Source organism: Corvus moneduloides, chromosome 9 (assembly GCF_009650955.1).
Source record: "Corvus moneduloides isolate bCorMon1 chromosome 9, bCorMon1.pri, whole genome shotgun sequence".
Taxonomy (NCBI): Eukaryota; Metazoa; Chordata; class Aves; order Passeriformes; family Corvidae; genus Corvus; species Corvus moneduloides.
The window spans coordinates 27,924,613-27,941,787 of record NC_045484.1 but is presented as its reverse complement, the minus strand read 5'-3'; the positions used below and the strand labels follow the sequence as shown (position 1 = coordinate 27,941,787).

The window sequence follows — 17,175 nt, the reverse complement described above, 5'->3', positions numbered from 1 at the left end:
TTTCCTTTTCGCTGCAGTCATGTCTTTCGAGTAATTTTATTGATTTCAGGAAACATTAAAATGATTGTCATGCCTTTTCTCACATTGTTTAGCCCATGCTGGATCCAGTCATTCATAAAATGATTAAATATGTACAGAACGTAGAAGAGAAGGACTTGAAAGACAAGGTAATGTTTTACATATTAAATATTTAGGAAGAACTTCCTGCCTGTCTTGGAAATGCTGTCAGTGTAAACTAGAACAATAGCTTTCTTTTCACTGGCAAGAATGCAGCCTGTTCTAAATTCTGACTGAATGACATAGATGAAAATGCATTTACCCAATTCCATTCTATATGCTTTTCGGTAAATATCTGATTTATGACCTTTTTTAAAAATATTTTGCTGCTGTTGCTATCAATTTTTTGGTTTTGTTGGTCCCCTTGTGCAGCATGCTGAATGCTCACTTCTCTGACTCAAAGATATTTACTGTCTTGCAGTCTGTTAAATTCATATTACTGTTGCATTAGCTGTTTGCTTTTGAGAATTTGGTAGTTGTTGGTAAAGTGTCTGTGTAACTTGTGGCTACTTCCTGCATTACCCTGAATTTGGCCTTCAGTTCTATTAAATTGTGTTGGCTTTTAACTTAGGTTTAAGTTGTTAATTTTGAACAGGAAGGTATTCACAGGTTGTTGAACCAAAAGAGAGCAATTTACTGTACCAAACTTGCAGCTTTAACCAAAGGTTTTATTGCCTTAAAATTTCTAGTGTACAAGTAATACTTTCAGATGTACCAGGTGCTGTGTTTTGATTCAACAGTCTGGTCACTAAACCTACTCTTTGTGAGTCACTGACATCTGAAGCAGAATAGCAAAAATACCAATGCCTCTATTTGTCTCTTTCTTGTTGTTTTGTTTCCAACAGAGACTGGTGAGTATCCCTGAGCTCTTGTCTGGGATCAAACTGCTGTGTATGCGCTTCCAACCTGACCTGGTCACGGCGGTCGATGACTTGCGGCTGGACATTCTGCTGCGCATGTTGAAATCCCCCCACTTCAGTGCAAAAATGAATTCCCTCAAAGAAGTAGGTTGGCTTTTTGTCTGTCTCTGTGTGCACACGAGAGCTTGTGCTTGGGTGGGATGGGTTGTTAATAAGCCACTGAAACCACAGCCTGAAAAAAGAGATGGCGCAATATTTCCTTGCAAATTGTGTTGCCTTAGCAAAAGCTCAGTTCAAAATTAACACCAAACCAAGTTAATATGACAGGAGTGGTTAAAATTAGTAGCCACTGCAAGGTCTCCCAATCAGACACAGTTTGAGAAGTGCACGAATCTAAGAAGTGCAATTTTAGATTGATTTATAAGCACTGGTCTATGCTATTCATTGACTATTCACTCCTGGATAATCCTGAGCATCCTGTGGCATATCCCTTTTTTCTCCTTTTGTTGAGAGGAAATGAAAAAAAACCCAAATGGGACTTAAACCTATATTGATGTCTTAGTCCACTCATATCAGGTCATTGCACTATGTAATTGTATTTTTTATTATAGTTGCCACTGTATAGTTGTTGTAATGTTTGAGTCCATCCTTTCTGCTTTTTTCCTTTATTTATGAGAAAATTGAGATGTTAAACCTCACTGCTGTTTGGTTCTTAATCATAAATTCTGTGTATCCGTGGTGAATTTATAAAAGTGCAGCTTTTGAAGATTTTAGCAGAAATGTGCTCTTTCTCCCTAGAGTGAGGAGCCTGTATCAGTTCAGTACTGGATAAAAAATAGGACACTGATTTGAGTGTAACAAGCAGAAGCCTGAGATAACCTACTTCTGGCATATCTGTAGAAAAATACCTGGCAGCACAGGCCAGCTTTTCTGTGTCAGACTGAGAATAAGATTCTGCTGCATCAGAGACTGATGACATGGTGTTTCTGGTTAGGAGTTTGCCTTTAAACAGCTTATTGAAAAACAAAACAGAAAAACAAACAAGAAAACCAACACCCCACCAAAAACAACTGACCCGAAAAATCTCCCAACACCTTCTGTACTCAGAATATTTCAGGATTCACACTTTATCATAAGCCTTTTTGAATGGATTTTGTTGTGTGTGTGATGCAGGCAGGAATTTTTTTGTTAAAATCTCACATGTTGCAATTTCTAGGTAACGAAATTAATAGAAGACAGCACTGTCTCCAAGTCAGTGAAGAATGCCATAGACACAGACCGACTGCTGAACTGGCTCGTGGAGAATTCAGTCCTGTCCATTGCTCTGGAAGGTAAGAACTCTCACAAAGCCTTTTGGCACGTGCTTTGAATGACTTAAATTTAAAAACCTCATCTCTCCCTTTCAGTACATTTTAATGAGCACTATTAACCAAAGAGTTCAAGGTTTTTGTTGTCTCCAAAATGAAGTAAAATCCTGCAAATTCCGTTACTGTCATCTAATCCTTTGCTTGACATCTGTGCAAATGTCTTCTGCTCTACCTGGGGTTTTTTACTCTCAGTTTGTATATTGTTAGCCTCTAGAAAAGAGGGAAAAGAGGTGTTTTTCTCCCCAAGTAGTAACATTCTGTAGGTGTGCTATCAGATGTATGAAGCAAAACAAAATAAAAATGGAAAAGCCATGGAAAAGTTCTTTTTCTTTGTACTGCTAGACTTGTCTTTCTTTACTGTTACAGACTTTCCAAATGAAGACAGCTTTGTTCTCTCTTTTAAAAAAACTAGTTCTTTTAAATTCATTTAGTGTATCTGATACTGTTTATTTACTGTTTAAATGAAATATATTCATTTAGTTGCCTTTCTTTGTTTCACAGGTAATATAGACCAAGCACAATACTGTGATCGTATAAAGGGAATTATTGAGCTGCTGGGCAGTAAATTATCCTTAGATGAGCTCACTAAAATTTGGAGAATTCAGGTGAGCAATCAAGACTAGGCAGGTGCTTTTAGACTGTCTTACAAAAGCAAACAACTCTGATGAAGGGACTTTTTTAAAGTAATCTATACATCTCTATTGCAATGTGGAGATGTTGAGAATTTAACAGTATAATTAATGCAAAGACTTCCTCTCCTTCTTCCTTTACTACCATTGTTCTGGTAGTTTCTTGTATCACATCTGTTAAATCCTATGATGAAGTTCAGTTCTTAGCAACAAGTGTTAAGGGACTGCAAAAGTATTTGACTTGGCATAAGAGGTTGTCAGCTTGAAACAGGTGACAGGAGTGTTTGTCTAGACCAAACTAGGATATTAATGTTTGTGGCTGGAGGTATGAATTTAAAGTCAGAGTGTGACTTTAAAGAGAGTGGGCTCCAACTGTAGGAATTCCCATTTACCTTCCTGTATGTCCATAAAATTGACTGACAAGTCATCTTTTGGCCTTCACTTTAAGGATATTCAGCTTATTACTGTGTGGGGAAGGTGGTTTGAGTGTTTATGCAAATGACATGTGGAAACTTTAGCCAGAAACAAATCTTCCACTGCAGGAAATGGTTTTCTTCTCTGTGCAAATGTTGGTATTTTAGACTAAACTCATTGAACATTGTCAGCTCTGCAGTGTGTGTGGCATAATAGCAAGTTTTTAACACTTAGCAGAGTTGAAATGTGATTCTAGCTCCCTCGCTTTTATTCCTTAATAAAAAGCAATACTTCCTCCCCCTCTCTGGCTGTTGTTACCATGGTGCTTCCATCCGTGTGGGAGGAGATTCTGTATTGCTCACTTTTGAGTAAAGCCTGGGAGAGTTCCAAAGATTCAGCACCCCACATGTGAACCTCACCAAGCAATGGAAAAGGTGATGTTTGCATTGCTGCCACTGCAGCAGCTTGAAGCTGCTGTAGTGATGGCAGACTTGTACTTTCCTGCTTTAGAGTTGTTTCCAAAGACTTCTCATCCAGGGAAATGAGGAGCACAGACAGTTTACTCTGAACTTGTGTTTCTAACATGTCAAAAGTTTCTATTCTCACTCATTAGTATGAATAGTAAGGTAATGCTTACATGAAGGTTTTTCCCTATCTTGTTTGGGTTAAAGACCTACCTTCTTGTGTTTTCCTCCTCCTTTTCAGTCGGGACAATCCTCCACTGTGATTGAGAACATACATACCATTATTGCTGCAGCTGCTGTGAAGTTTAGCTCTGATCAGCTCAATCATTTATTTGTTCTAATCCAAAAGGTAAGTTTTCACATGAATTTACATTCCTGAGGAAGAGAGGTGATGAGATGTACTTGTGCATCCAGCCTACTGAAAGGCAAATGCCTTAAATACATTTATATTTTCTATATAAAAGTAAAATTTGCTATTAAAAATAACACTTTTGCTACTCATTTTTTATGTTAACCCAGAAGTCTAATCTGCTACTGTATTTCTAACTGACTTGGATTTTAAGTACATTAGGTAGCCAGTCCTAAGGAACTTGAAGTGAGATTTTATTATTATATTTAATCCCTAATAGTATTTGAAAAAGAGTTGAGCAAATTAGTGCTGTAACTTCCACCAACAGAAATAAGGAAATACCTGTGGTGGAAACATACTTGTTTGTGTTTTGATTTTCCTGCAGTAAAGCAAAAGTGGATTATATTTTTGTGTACACTTGGGATGTAACAGCCTGACAGAGGTGCTTTATTCATTATTTCTTTGCTGTCCAGAGCTGGGAGACAGAGAGTGACCGAGTGAGGCAGAAGCTGCTGAGCCTCATCGGACGCATCGGCCGAGAAGCACGAGTGGAAACAACCACTGGCAAGGCAAGTGGATGGTTTTCCTTTGGATTTTTGATTTATTAAATGTAGAGTTGCTAGTCTCTGTACTCCCTAGGTCCTGACTATCCTTGCCCTTCTTCCTCCAGGTTCTGGAGGTACTTTGGGAGCTGGCTCATCTTCCAACGTTACCGTGTAGTCTTATCCAGCAGGCCTTGGAGGAACACCTGACAATCCTCAGTGATGCTTATGCAGTGAAAGAGGCAATCAAAAGGAGCTACATCATCAAATGCATAGAGGATATTAAGAGGGTTGGTTCATTATTTTATCTTTTCCAAAATAAAATCTTATCTAGCCTCAATGTTGCCCTTTTCTTGCAAGATGCACAAATTGTGTGTCCCATCTGTAAGTTCTTACCTTGGGGAGTCCACGAGAGGGGTAGGCTTTGTGTGAGCCACTTTGTTGATCATGAGACTCATAGTAAGTCTCTTGCCTTTGTTTTAAGCAAATTTTCAGCACAAGGAGTGATCAGTTTATGGGAAACTACCAGGATGGGCCCAAGGTTAGAATTTGCAAATGGAACCACTGTAAAGGTATGTCAGTATTTTAACTGTCCCTTTCATGTGAAAGCCTAGATTAGTTTTTTTTTTTTGAGTAAAGCATGTGTTCTGGCATGACCGTTAAGTCTCAAAATGCAAATCGATATTTAAATCGTAGTCGTTTTGTATTTTAGTAAAATACTTAACTCTTTTCCTGTAGCATAAAGAAGCCATTCCCCAAAGCTGCCTGTACTGTTTCCTGGCAGCAGCAGAGATGTGCATGGCTTAAAAGACTGCATATATTCTCTCCTGCACCGTTACATAGCAGGCAGTTTTTCTTGAGGCCTGCAGGAATGCTCCTGTCTTCTTTTTTTTTCAGCCTGAAGTATGCTGTAAATAAAGAAAAAGACTTCTACTTTTTTTGTTCATTTCTTTCATGATAAATCAGGTTTTGTCTGTGTTGCAGCATCTGTAGAGGATTTTAGATGTTCAGGAGGCATAGTATGTCAGCTATTGATATTGATCACACTTCTCTGTCTGTTCATGAATATGGATTTCAAATTTTGGGTTCTCAATGTCTGTGAAAGTTGTAGTTTTTTTCTTTTGGATCTCCTCTTATGCTTTCCTAATCTCATTCCTTTTAATTATATTCTGGCAAGGGCTTTTACAGAGGTGCTGCAGTGGGAAACACTAACAAAAGCTGTAATTGTAATCTAGAAGGGATTGGGGTAAGCATACAGCAGACTTCTAAAATACATGGTGTTCTTATTTCCCTTCATTAGGGAAACAAAGACATAAACTGGGAGGGAATGTAATGTTAAGGCAGCTTTCTCAAATTTGTGAGGGAGTCTTCAAGTGCGGAGCTGTCTGTTATGGGCAGGTTCCTTCAACCTCTCTGAGTGTGTAGGTGGTATTTGGGTGTTGTCAGTATTTAAACCAGACATCACTTCTCTGAACAAGCAACCTCAGTACTGGTCTGTGTGGTCAAACTTTACAGAAAATGAAGCCTCCCAGAAAAGTGATGAGCAGTTCTAAAAATGAGGTAGGAGGGTTATTCTTTGTAGGATCTCTTTCAAAATGCAGCTTAAGTATCCTTTGCTTCCTATCGGGGGCTGCTTGCAGCACCAATCAGAAATTTCATGTCTCTTAAGCCTCAGTAGTAGTTGAGATTCTTTCTTCTGTTGCTCTTGCTTTAGCAGTAAGTAACATCATTTGACTGGATTTGCCATTTTTTACCCTTTTAGACCTGCTTCATCTCCCATAATTGAGGAAGGTGGTGGTTATCATCTCTCCCTGGTGCAATTGAGTTCTTTTTGGCTACTTAATTTGCATGTTCTCTAGCAAGGAGCTGGTACTTTTGGGCTTGATAATAGGGATAGCAAAATGGCAAATGTTTGTATCAAGGGACTTCTTGTAGAAAGTGAAGAAGGGCACTTTGAGTGTGTTCAAAAAGGGAGCAGGAGCAAGTAACTGAAGCCAGCAGAGGTGATAGCTGTTGTTTTGGAACAGCAGCATTATCAGATATCATTAGGCTTCCAGGAGTCTGAGAGGAAAGTTAATCTATTGTTGAGCATGTACCACATGTGTAATTGTTTTTACCTTTCCTGCTACCAGTCGTCCCAGCACAATAATCCTCAGTTTGTGTGGGTGGTGCCAGCCTTGCGTCAGCTCCATGAAATCACGCGTTCATTTATTAAGCAAACTTACCAAAAACAAGACAAGGTAAGGCTATATGCTGACAAGATTTTTGAATCCTTTGTTGTGTCTGTGTAGCTCTGCCAAACATGGAAGTTTGAATTTAAAAAAAAAAAAAAATTAGCTAATAAACAATTCTAAAAGTAGTTTAGCGGTGTAGCATAAACTGTTGGAGTAGAGGTGCTGTGCTGTCCCTTTGTGAGAGTGTGTGTGTGTACATATAAATCTGTTTGCTGTGTCAGGACTAATTTATTTTATTCTCAGCTTTTTGTAGAATAATTAACAGGCATGTTTGTGTTAAGAAATGAACAATGGCTAATGTTTAGACCAACTGCTTTGTAATTGAATTGACATTGACTCTTGGAAAACAGACTGAACTACCAGCAATCATGTGTGCTGTAGAGTGACTGTGTGGAGGTGTGGGACTTTGCAATCTGCAGAACGTGTGTTTCAGCACATACTGAAAACACAAACATCAGGGGGGTTGGGTGCTTGGAAGGGGAACAGCTGACTGAGGGGGGAACATGACTCCTTCTGATGCACGTCTGTAGAAAAGCAGACTGCTGTATGCACATCCCTGTTTATCTGTTATTTTAAAAACATCTTTTCTCTTTTTTTATTTTATTGCCAAGAGCATTATTCAAGATTTAAAGAAGAACTTTGAAATAGTGAAGTTGGTGACAGGAAGCTTGATATCCTGTCATCGTTTGGCTGCATCTGTGGCAGGCCCAGGAGGGCTGGTTGGAGCAACGCTGGTGGATGGCCGATATACTTACCGGGAGGTACCAAATTTCTTTACCTTGTTGTTTCATTTTTGAAATTCACTGGTGAATAATTACTCTAGTTTTTTATTTATAAATAGCTCTAATATTTATCTAGGAAGGCTTGTTGTAGCCTCGTTATTATACAGAGGAAAGCTGTGCAAACATGACAGTTCCTTAGCCAAGTCTTTACCTGGTGGAGAGCTAGATCTCCCCATCCTAGGATCTGTTGTCTCCAAGCCTGTTCCAGCTTCTTCACCAGCTTCAGTTGCTGGTAGAGTTGAATCCCTTGAATGTGTTGTGAAGCTCTTAATACCTGAAACAGATTTGCTAATTAGCACATAGAAGCCACACACGCAAATAGCAGTTTGTTGCTAGTGCTTTGATAATCATTTTTTCCATGCTACTTTTGACTTAGTGTCAAATAATATCCCCACCAGCAGAGTAAGAGCAAATCCAAGGGGATTTGTTTGTTTGTTTGTTTTTAGAAAGGTAGCCACAAAGTATGTTTAAAATAAAAATAAATCTCACAAACAGTTTTTGTTTCCAGGCTTTTTAAAGTGTACTGTTTGACAACTAAATTTGCAAAAAAAAAAGAAATGAATGCTCAGAGTTCTTGTTTCAGAAAGAAAAGTCTTAAGCTTGAGTTTTTGTTTCCTCTTTCTCAGTATTTGGAGGCACATCTAAAATTTTTGGCATTTTTTCTGCAAGAAGCCACCCTTTATTTGGGCTGGAATCGTGCCAGGGAGATCTGGGAATGCCTTGTAACTGGCCAAGACGTTTGTGAGTTGGATCGAGAGGTAAGAAAAACTTGAAAAGTCGGTTTCTGTGGTTGCAGAAGGAATTTTAATGGATCACGAGCAGCATGTATGTTTGTTGAGACATGTGGAGTATGAGTAGCAAACACAAACTTGTCATGCATTTTATGCTTTGTGTAGGCTAGAGCAGCAGAGGGGTTCACTTATGGCCAGGATGCTCTTTTAACATTAAATTTGACTGGAAGAGGGTTGTTGGCTGGGAGATTAGTTGGAGATGCTGGTTTGAAAAGGGGTACGTGGAGGTTGGTGCAGTCACAAGAGACATTCAGCATTATTTGTGTGGAAAGTGACTATGAAGTACCCTAAAGCTGCAATGCAATCTCTATAACATGTGAGGTTACCAGGAGATGAGATTTTGAACCTCTTGCTGTAGATGAAACCTCTACAAGATGAGTTACTGTGGTGTCTGACATAGTTTGCTGTATAAAACTAAAATATTTGATGTGACAGTGGGGTAAAAAATATATCTGCCTTTCATTCACAGATGTGCTTTGAGTGGTTTACAAAAGGGCAGCATGATCTGGAGAGTGATGTACAGCAACAGCTCTTCAAAGAGAAAATTCTTAAACTGGAATCATATGAAATTACTATGAATGGTAAGAAAGTGGCTTTGGTGAACAGATTTGGGGTTGAAATATATAGCAGAAATTTGTTTCCAAAGCCTTCAAATCAAACATCTAACCAGTTCTATAAATCAATATAATAATGGAGTCTTTTTCTATCATTTTGGTTTTTATTAGCTGTAGAAGGAAAAGTTTGTCCCCTGTATTTGGTGTCTTCATTTTTTTAAAAAAGCATAGAAACTAAACCTGACTTGAATAAAAAATCTGCACCTTTTTTTTTCACTTACAGGTTTTAGTTTATTTAAGACTTTCTTTGAAAATGTGAACCTGTGTGACCATCGCCTGAAGAGGCAAGGAACTCAGCTGGTGAGTGTGTTCTGGCAAGTTCTTGTGTCCTCCCTGTGGCCTCTTAGGGACAGGAGGAGGTGAAATGAGGATTGTGTAGCAGCTGTTTGACATGGTCGTGTTTGTATTAACGTGCAGATTGTCCTTGTAGCATTAGCACTGTTAAATTCTGAAGCGAAAACTTGGAGAGTCAATTTCAACATTTAAAATTCAGCAATTGGTAGCTGGAAGCTGCTTTGTAGTTTGTAAAACTTTGCAGGAGGAATGACTGAGCTATTTTTTTAAGTAATCATGAATTCTAGTATGCAATTTTTCCTTCTCCCTAGCAGGGAAAGTAGTTTTTAAATTATTTTTTACTTTTCTTCTTTGCATGGGAGTTAGGCTTATCACATGTAAATTCTAACCTACTATAATTTTTAACTCTGATCCTTCAATGGTTTTGTTAAATTAATGGTTATATGTTAAGTAGTTTTCCATAGGCGTTTTAGATCTTTATCACAGAGAACTTACTTCAAATGCAGAATTTTTTGCCAAGGATCATAGCATGTTTTGTGATGATTAATTGTGTGGTTAGTTACCATGTTGACTTTTTTGAAACAAATTCCATTCTAGATTAAATTTCTCCATGCTTTTAAATTTTTTAATTTTTCAGTTGGCTCGACTGAGATTTGGAATTGTTCTTTGGAATGTGTTTTTCCACTAGTAAACAATATTTTTTTCTTGTATAAATACACAGATGTGCAGCAGTTGGTTTAATTTAACACTATGCCAAAGTTTGGCAGCATGTTGGAAAAGAAAATTTTTAAGTTTTAATCAAAAGGTGCTTTTCCAACAAGATGTAAGACAGTTTTGTCCCTGTGGTTCAACTCACTATTGTGTAAGAAATCCAGTCATGTTTTACTGTTGTTCTTTCTTGTGTAGAGCGTAGAAAAACTGGAATTAATAGGAATGGATTTCATTTGGAAGATTGCAATGGAGTCACCAGATGAAGAAATTGCCAATGAAGCTATTCAACTGATAATAAATTACAGCTATATTAATCTAACTCCTAGATTGAAAAAGGTAGGCATATATTTGTACATAAATGTGCTTTGACATTCATAGAGTCTTGATACTCTGCATGTTCAGCTGTTTAATTTGTTGGGCTCTAGGTAGTTTATGAGTATTTCCCATGATATTAGTTTAAGTTGTAATTAATTTGTACATTTTATCTTCAGGATTCAGTATCACTGCACAAGAAATTCATTGCTGATTGCTACACACGATTAGAGGTAAAGGGCAAATTTTAATTATTCTTGTACCTACATCCCTTTGGTTCTGTATCTTAGAATAATTGTCTATGCTAATTCCATTTTTTTTAAAAAATTTCTTTCCACAAATATTTTTTGTCCTCTGAGCTTTCCAGGACATCCTGACTGTCCCTGTAAAGCAGCCCTTGCTCTGCTCTGTTGCAGGCAGCCAGCTCTGCACTCGGCGGTCCAACACTAACACACGCCGTTACGAGAGCTACAAAAATGCTTACAGCAACTGCTATGCCTACAGTGGCAACATCAGTTCAGTCTCCTTACAGGTAGGCCAGCCTCTCAAGGAATCAATATCAAGGAATAATTTGCTCCCAGCTGCTTTCCACGAGATTTCGAGTGCTAATTAAAATTCTCAGTAATGGGTAGTTGTATATTCTGGTGGTTTCTCAATTGAATATTCCAATTGCTATGTAATAGGGGTTCCAGAGATTTGGAAAAACCTCTGTTTAAATAAAAAAAAAAAACCAACGAAACAAAGAAAACCAAAGCCAAGTAGAAATTAAAAAAAAACCCAAAAAAGCCCCAAACAACTAATCAAAACCAAAAAAACCCCAAAACATCTAATCAAAACCAAAAAACCACCCTGCCTCCAACCCCACAAAAACCAAAACCAACCAACCAAAAAAAACCAAAACAAAGCAAAAACACCCACAGGTTTATTTTTATTACCAGCATATTAATCACATAGTATTTCTGGGGCAATGGAGCTTGGTTTTGGTTCTTTTTAAATTAGGAGAGAAAAGGATGGGTTTTTAACCTCAAGCCTACTTAGTCATACCTGAATATGAGTAACTTAAATACAGGAGCATGGGGAGGGACCTTTAGAAACATGGAGCTTCCTCTGAAGCTGGCAACATCTCAAGCAGTACAACACAAGCCTCTTGGGCTGTTTTCCTAGTTCATTTTTGCTGAATTAACTCCAAGTTTAAGAAGGTACCTTCAAAACCAGACAATTCATGGTAGTTACCCGTGGGCGTTGGAAATGAATGTGCGAGACAAGTTACTCTTGTTCTCAATGTTTATCTTTAGGTCAACTAAACTTGTAATAATTGAGAGACTGCTGCTGTTGGCAGAGCGTTACGTGATAACAATAGAGGTAAGATGTGTATTTCCTTCTAGGCAAGGCTAAGAACACAACTTTCACCTTATTAAAAACAGTAAAAGTTATTTTAACATGCAACCCTAGTTACCAACCATCCCAGAAATGTCTTCGTTTTCAGGGGTGGTATTTACTGTCATCCTTCTCTTCCTGCAGGACCTTTACTCTGTTCCCCGAACTATTCTACCTCATGGTGCCTCTTTCCATGGACATCTTTTAACCCTTAATGTTACATATGAGTCTACCAAAGATACCTTCACCATAGAGGTAGGTGTGCACAGCTTGTGTGTGCCATGGGCTGTTGGTTATGTAGCCACTCTTGGTGGGTTTTATAAATAGAGTAAGATGGTTATAAAGACTCCAGTCAGCTTGAAAACTCTTCTTGAAAATGTTAAAAATATGAATATGGAAGTGCCTGTGGACCAAATGTATTTTGATCATTATTCCAGGATGGAAAAAATAAGGTTTTTGCGTCCTGTTGGTGTTAGAGCATTTCTCTGCTGCCCTGCCCTGTCACTCTTATGGGCAATACTTTTGCCACCCTGTGCAGGAGGACTTTTTTGGAAGACTTTAATTTTTCTTGGCATTTACTGCTCGAGCAGACTTACTGAACCAGTGTTGTTTAATTTCACAGGCTCATAGCAATGAAACTGTAGGAAGTGTCAGGTGGAAGATAGCAAAGATGTTGAATTCACCTGTGGATAACATACAGATATTTGCCAATGACAGCCTGGTATGTTAACTACAAAGAATTCCTATTCTTTATGAAATTGAGTCTCTTCCAGAACTAAAGGATAAATATTTTCTTGCAGCTAACAGTAAACAAAGATCAGAAGCTACTCCACCAGCTGGGCTTCTCTGATGAACAAATCCTTACAGTAAAAACATCGGGAAGTGGGACTCCATCAGGGAGCTCTGCAGATTCCTCAACCAGTTCCAGCAACAGCAGCAGTGTATTTAGTTCCTCGTATGCAATGGAACAGGTACAGCATAATATGACCTGAAGCCTTCCCTCAGATTTTTCCTGAAGCAGGGATAGTTGGGGGAGAGGGTAGGAGCTCCAGTAAGATCATCCAATCTTTAGTAATCTGGTTTTGCTTTCAAACTGCAATTGAAACGATTCATCTAAATACACAACTGCCTTGTGCATGCAGGTTGGACTTTATAATCTGTACTCTCTCACCTGTGGTAGGCTGCTCAGTGTTTATTCATCTCTGCAGGGTCTTTTAAACAAACAGGACCCATCTGGTTTAATTTATGTATTTTTTGAGGGTAGAGAATTCTGCATTTTCATTACTAATAAAGCTGAACTATGAAAATAAACTAAGAAGCATCAACTGGCATGTTCAGATCACTCCTGGTCTGCTTTGTATTTTACTTGTCATAACAGCTGACTTCAAAAATTGACTGTTAAAGGGGAAATGGAATAATGTAAAAATTTAAATGTTGTCTCAGCCTAGAAAGTAGCTGGGACTTCTGTGGGCCAGGTTGGCATCTGGGCCATTTGCTTCAGTGAAGAGCTCTGTTAAATTTACCTGTAACAGAGAAGGGAGGAAAAGACCTTTGTATTTCTGCTTAATTCTCAGGAGAAATCCCTCCCTGGAGTAGTCATGGCTCTCGTGTGTAATGTGTTTGATATGCTTTACCAGCTTGCCAACCTGGAGGAGCCAAGGTAAGCAAATTAAATGGTTGCTAGATGTTGAAGAACTGCTCCCAGTGCCCAGTTTGAGTACTCACTCCACTGTGTGCAAGCACCCACCAGGCTAGTGTGGCTGAGCCCATTTTGTGCAAATAACTTCTGATTTCTTTTCAGGATAACACTGCGAGTGAGGAAACTTCTGCTCCTGATTCCCACTGACCCAGCTATTCAGGAGGCTCTTGATCAGCTTGATTCCCTGGGAAGGAAGGTATGGGTTAAATAATTGATCATGGTGAGCTACACAAAGAGGATTTTACTATCGGGTTTCTTAAATTCCCTGTCAGATTATAATAACAGAGGGTTTGAAACTACTGCAAAATAAGGTTCATGTTAAGTCAATGTTCATTATTGACTTATTTCCAAGCAGCCAGAGGTGAGAGGGTTATTACAGGGGTTATAAGAAATGTATTCCCAATTACAGCAAAACACAGGAATCTCAAAATATTTCTTTTGTGGCTTTTTCCTCCTAGAAAACACTGCTTTCAGAATCCAGTTCTCAGTCCTCAAAATCCCCATCCTTGTCTTCAAAACACCAACATCAGCCCAGTGCCAGTTCAATACTAGAAAGTCTTTTCAGATCTTTTGCTCCAGGCATGTCCACCTTCAGAGTGCTCTACAATTTGGAGGTAAGAAAACAAATTTGCTTCTTTCGGTGTTTCTGAGCACAAAGATTTAAGTATTTTTAAGTTTTTTTTGGGCAGGAGTCCACTGTGATGGGGTCATAATGCAAATGTCATGACACTGTCTGCTTTTATGCGTGTGATAAATCTTACACAGAATGAAAGGGACAGAAAGTTCCCCTTCAGAGACTTTACTGAGAAACCAGGCCCCTCTTTATGTGATTTGCAAGGTGGAAGGAGTGTTCTGAAGTAAGTGGAGAGGACCAAAAAAAACATCAAAGTCTTACTGTTTAGGTAAAATTCCTGCTTGAATCTCTAGGTCTCTGGATATGCAATTTTTAGTGTGTGTATATATAAAAAATATGTATTAAAAACCAGTTGGCACTTAGAAATTAATGGGAGCTATTTTAAGTTGAATTAGTTTTGCTTGATTAAATTGGTCAGAAACTTCTGTGCTGTGCTCCTATTTTCTGTCTATGGAGGAGTATTTTTACAAAGCATTCAGCTGGGAAGAATTTTCACTGTCCAAACATGCAGGGCTTTCACCAAGAGGCCTCTGGCCTGTTTTGGCTGCACAGGTAGAGTGGAGTACTGTTCCAGTTTGGGCAAATTTAGAAATATATCCTCTGAGAGAAGGCACAACCACCCCTCCCCCACCAGGTTCGGGAAAAAATAAATTTTCCTCGAAGGAAAGTGAAGAAGATAAAACTATTTATTTAACAAACACATGGGAAGGAAAACAATGTTAGATGGTAAAATCTTTCGCGGTAGAGGAAAAAACCTGGGAAAGTGTTCGAGTCCTCCCTTTGGTCTCCTCGGAGCTGGGCTTGGGCCGGGGCCAGGCCCTCTGTGCCCGGTGGAAAGTCCTCCCGATGTGCTCTGATGTTACAGCAATCAAGCAGTCCAGTAGAAAAGGGGAAAAATCCGGAATTCCAGAGAAGGAAATCCAAAGTCCAACTCTCAGTCTCTCTCCAGAGAACAAGAAGAAGAAAAAACTGGCCAAAAACTGACTGGAAAAAAAACAAGCCGGGTGCTTCCTCCCTCCCCTGCCCCAGCTAGGGAAAAAAAAAAAACCTGCTATCTTTTTGTAACCTTGAACGAGCTGCAAACTGCTTTGAGAAAGTTTTGCTCAGTTTTTTCCTTCCCCCTTTCAGGCTCAGTTTAGAGGCATAGAAAGGCACAAAAATTAATTTCTGGGCATAGGCAGCGATATGGGATACACATCATAAGGTCACCCCAAGACAAGTACATAGAATTTTTTAACCCCGAAGCATCTCCTAAATGCTTTAGCCAAAATGCTGGATTGGACCATGTAAAGATTCTTTCCTAGAGTTCAGTAAATGGATTTTAGGGAGTACAGGAGTTCAGCTGGTAGGACACTGTAACCTGCACACTGAAAGCTGGACAGTGTTTGGTTCTACTTGCAAGTCCTGCTGTTTCTAAGGGCCCATTACAAATGTGGTTTGAACAACTTGAGGTTGAAGGACTGATTGCCAACTGCTTCCAGAACATTAGACAAGAGTTACTCTTTCCTTCATGGTGTGTGCAAAGATCACTGTAGGAATTGTCTCGTAGTTGCTTCCCTTTAGGTTTCTACAGTCTAATGTTAGCTCTTCATCTTCCTACACTGTCATCACACTCCTGCCTTAGGATTCCCCCCTTTTCTGTACAGCTGGAGTGAAAGATACTTGATTATGTCTTTGGAATATGTTGACAAGTTCTACAACTCAAAGCAAATGTAAACGTTTAGGGTGTCTTGTTGAACTGACAGGTTATATTGCAGTAGGATGGGACTGTTATCTGCTGCTTCTGTGCCAGAGAAAATAGTAATAAAAGCAAGTCAGAAATTGCTTGCTTTTCTGGCAAGGGATGAGAAGTAATAAATTGGATTAGATGTGTAGATTATATGAGTGGACTCATTCCTCAACTCCAGTCAAGCCCATTGGAAGATGGTTTCTGTCAGGAAAAGGAATATGTACTTTTTTATCCCCTCAGCTGGTGATCTGTTGAAAATGTGGGAACCAGTCTGAACTGCTTTCTGAAAAAAATGTGCGCAGGAAATTTGCAGAACATATGAAAGAGATGAAAATTGAATGTTGCAGATGTCCAGGGGGTGATAAGATTTCATGCCTGGAACTCTGTAAAACATTCTTCTGACCTGTGAACCTGGAAGAGATGTATTTTGTTTGCAGCATTGTTGGCTTTCAAAGAGACTTTTCAAGAAAGTAAATAATATCTGGGGGGTTTTCTGGGGTTTTGGGAGGGGCTGGGGTTTGTTTGGTTGATGGTTTTGGGGTTTTTGTGGGGTTTTTTTCTGGTTTGTTTGTTTGTTTGTTTGGGTGTTGGGGTTTTTTTATGTGAAGTGAAACGGATTATGAACATAAATGAGAACTGACCCACAGAGACCACGGACTTCCTTCTGGCCATGTTTCTGAGATTTCCACTCTGAAGTTTAGTGCTGATTTAAAACAGGAGGGGGATGACAGAGTGGTGGTGATCATAAGGCATCTAGAATTACCTGAGCCATCTTTTACAAAGGAACACCAGAATGATAGCAATACAATTATATTTCAGAAGGTGTGAATCAGTAAGTAAGCCATATGTAGGGTGTTTTGTGGGATACTGTTGATTGAAAATCTGGAAGCAAGGATAATTTGGGTTAATAAGGAGCACCAAGTGAACCAGAAGATGACATTCCATGTACTTCATCCTTTCCCTTAACCTGTAAACTGCAATGAGATCAAAATGCCCTTTGGTTCAGAATAAACATCTGTAATTGCCATCGATGTACTGAGTATTTGAGATTTATTGGATAGATCTGATTTCTCTTTACCGACTACAGCTTTGTGTAAGTGTATTATTAATAGCTTCATTTGTAGTGATTTTTTTTCTGTTACACTCTCAAACTTCAACACATAAAAAAACACTGAGGGGTGGTAGTTTACATCTGCTTATTTATTCATTTATTGTAGGTGCTGAGCTCCAAGCTGATGCCAACTGCAGATGATGAAATGGCAAGAAACTGTGCCAAGTCTTTCTGTGAAAACTTCCTCAGAGCAGGAGGTTTGAGG

At 38.9% G+C, this 17,175-nt stretch overlaps 1 protein-coding gene across 2 annotated transcripts in view; it reads left to right on the top strand.

Annotated features, from left to right (window-relative positions):
* Window positions 1–17,175, top strand: part of USP24 (ubiquitin specific peptidase 24) — a 62,233-nt gene that overhangs the window by 19,700 nt on the left and 25,358 nt on the right. Inside the window, exons 9-32 of one of the 2 annotated variants that reach the window (XM_032117540.1) lie at window positions 93–167; window positions 903–1,061; window positions 2,134–2,248; window positions 2,786–2,889; window positions 4,033–4,140; window positions 4,614–4,709; window positions 4,811–4,972; window positions 6,198–6,242; window positions 6,815–6,922; window positions 7,528–7,677; window positions 8,325–8,456; window positions 8,959–9,070; window positions 9,327–9,403; window positions 10,304–10,444; window positions 10,600–10,653; window positions 10,837–10,952; window positions 11,716–11,782; window positions 11,942–12,052; window positions 12,420–12,518; window positions 12,598–12,768; window positions 13,372–13,457; window positions 13,599–13,692; window positions 13,955–14,110; window positions 17,077–17,174. In XM_032117540.1, the coding sequence (XP_031973431.1) occupies window positions 93–167; window positions 903–1,061; window positions 2,134–2,248; window positions 2,786–2,889; window positions 4,033–4,140; window positions 4,614–4,709; window positions 4,811–4,972; window positions 6,198–6,242; window positions 6,815–6,922; window positions 7,528–7,677; window positions 8,325–8,456; window positions 8,959–9,070; window positions 9,327–9,403; window positions 10,304–10,444; window positions 10,600–10,653; window positions 10,837–10,952; window positions 11,716–11,782; window positions 11,942–12,052; window positions 12,420–12,518; window positions 12,598–12,768; window positions 13,372–13,457; window positions 13,599–13,692; window positions 13,955–14,110; window positions 17,077–17,174 (2,636 nt within the window). The remainder of the gene's footprint in view (window positions 1–92; window positions 168–902; window positions 1,062–2,133; window positions 2,249–2,785; window positions 2,890–4,032; window positions 4,141–4,613; window positions 4,710–4,810; window positions 4,973–6,197; window positions 6,243–6,814; window positions 6,923–7,527; window positions 7,678–8,324; window positions 8,457–8,958; window positions 9,071–9,326; window positions 9,404–10,303; window positions 10,445–10,599; window positions 10,654–10,836; window positions 10,953–11,715; window positions 11,783–11,941; window positions 12,053–12,419; window positions 12,519–12,597; window positions 12,769–13,371; window positions 13,458–13,598; window positions 13,693–13,954; window positions 14,111–17,076; window position 17,175) is intronic. The other variant, XM_032117541.1, reaches the window with a different exon arrangement.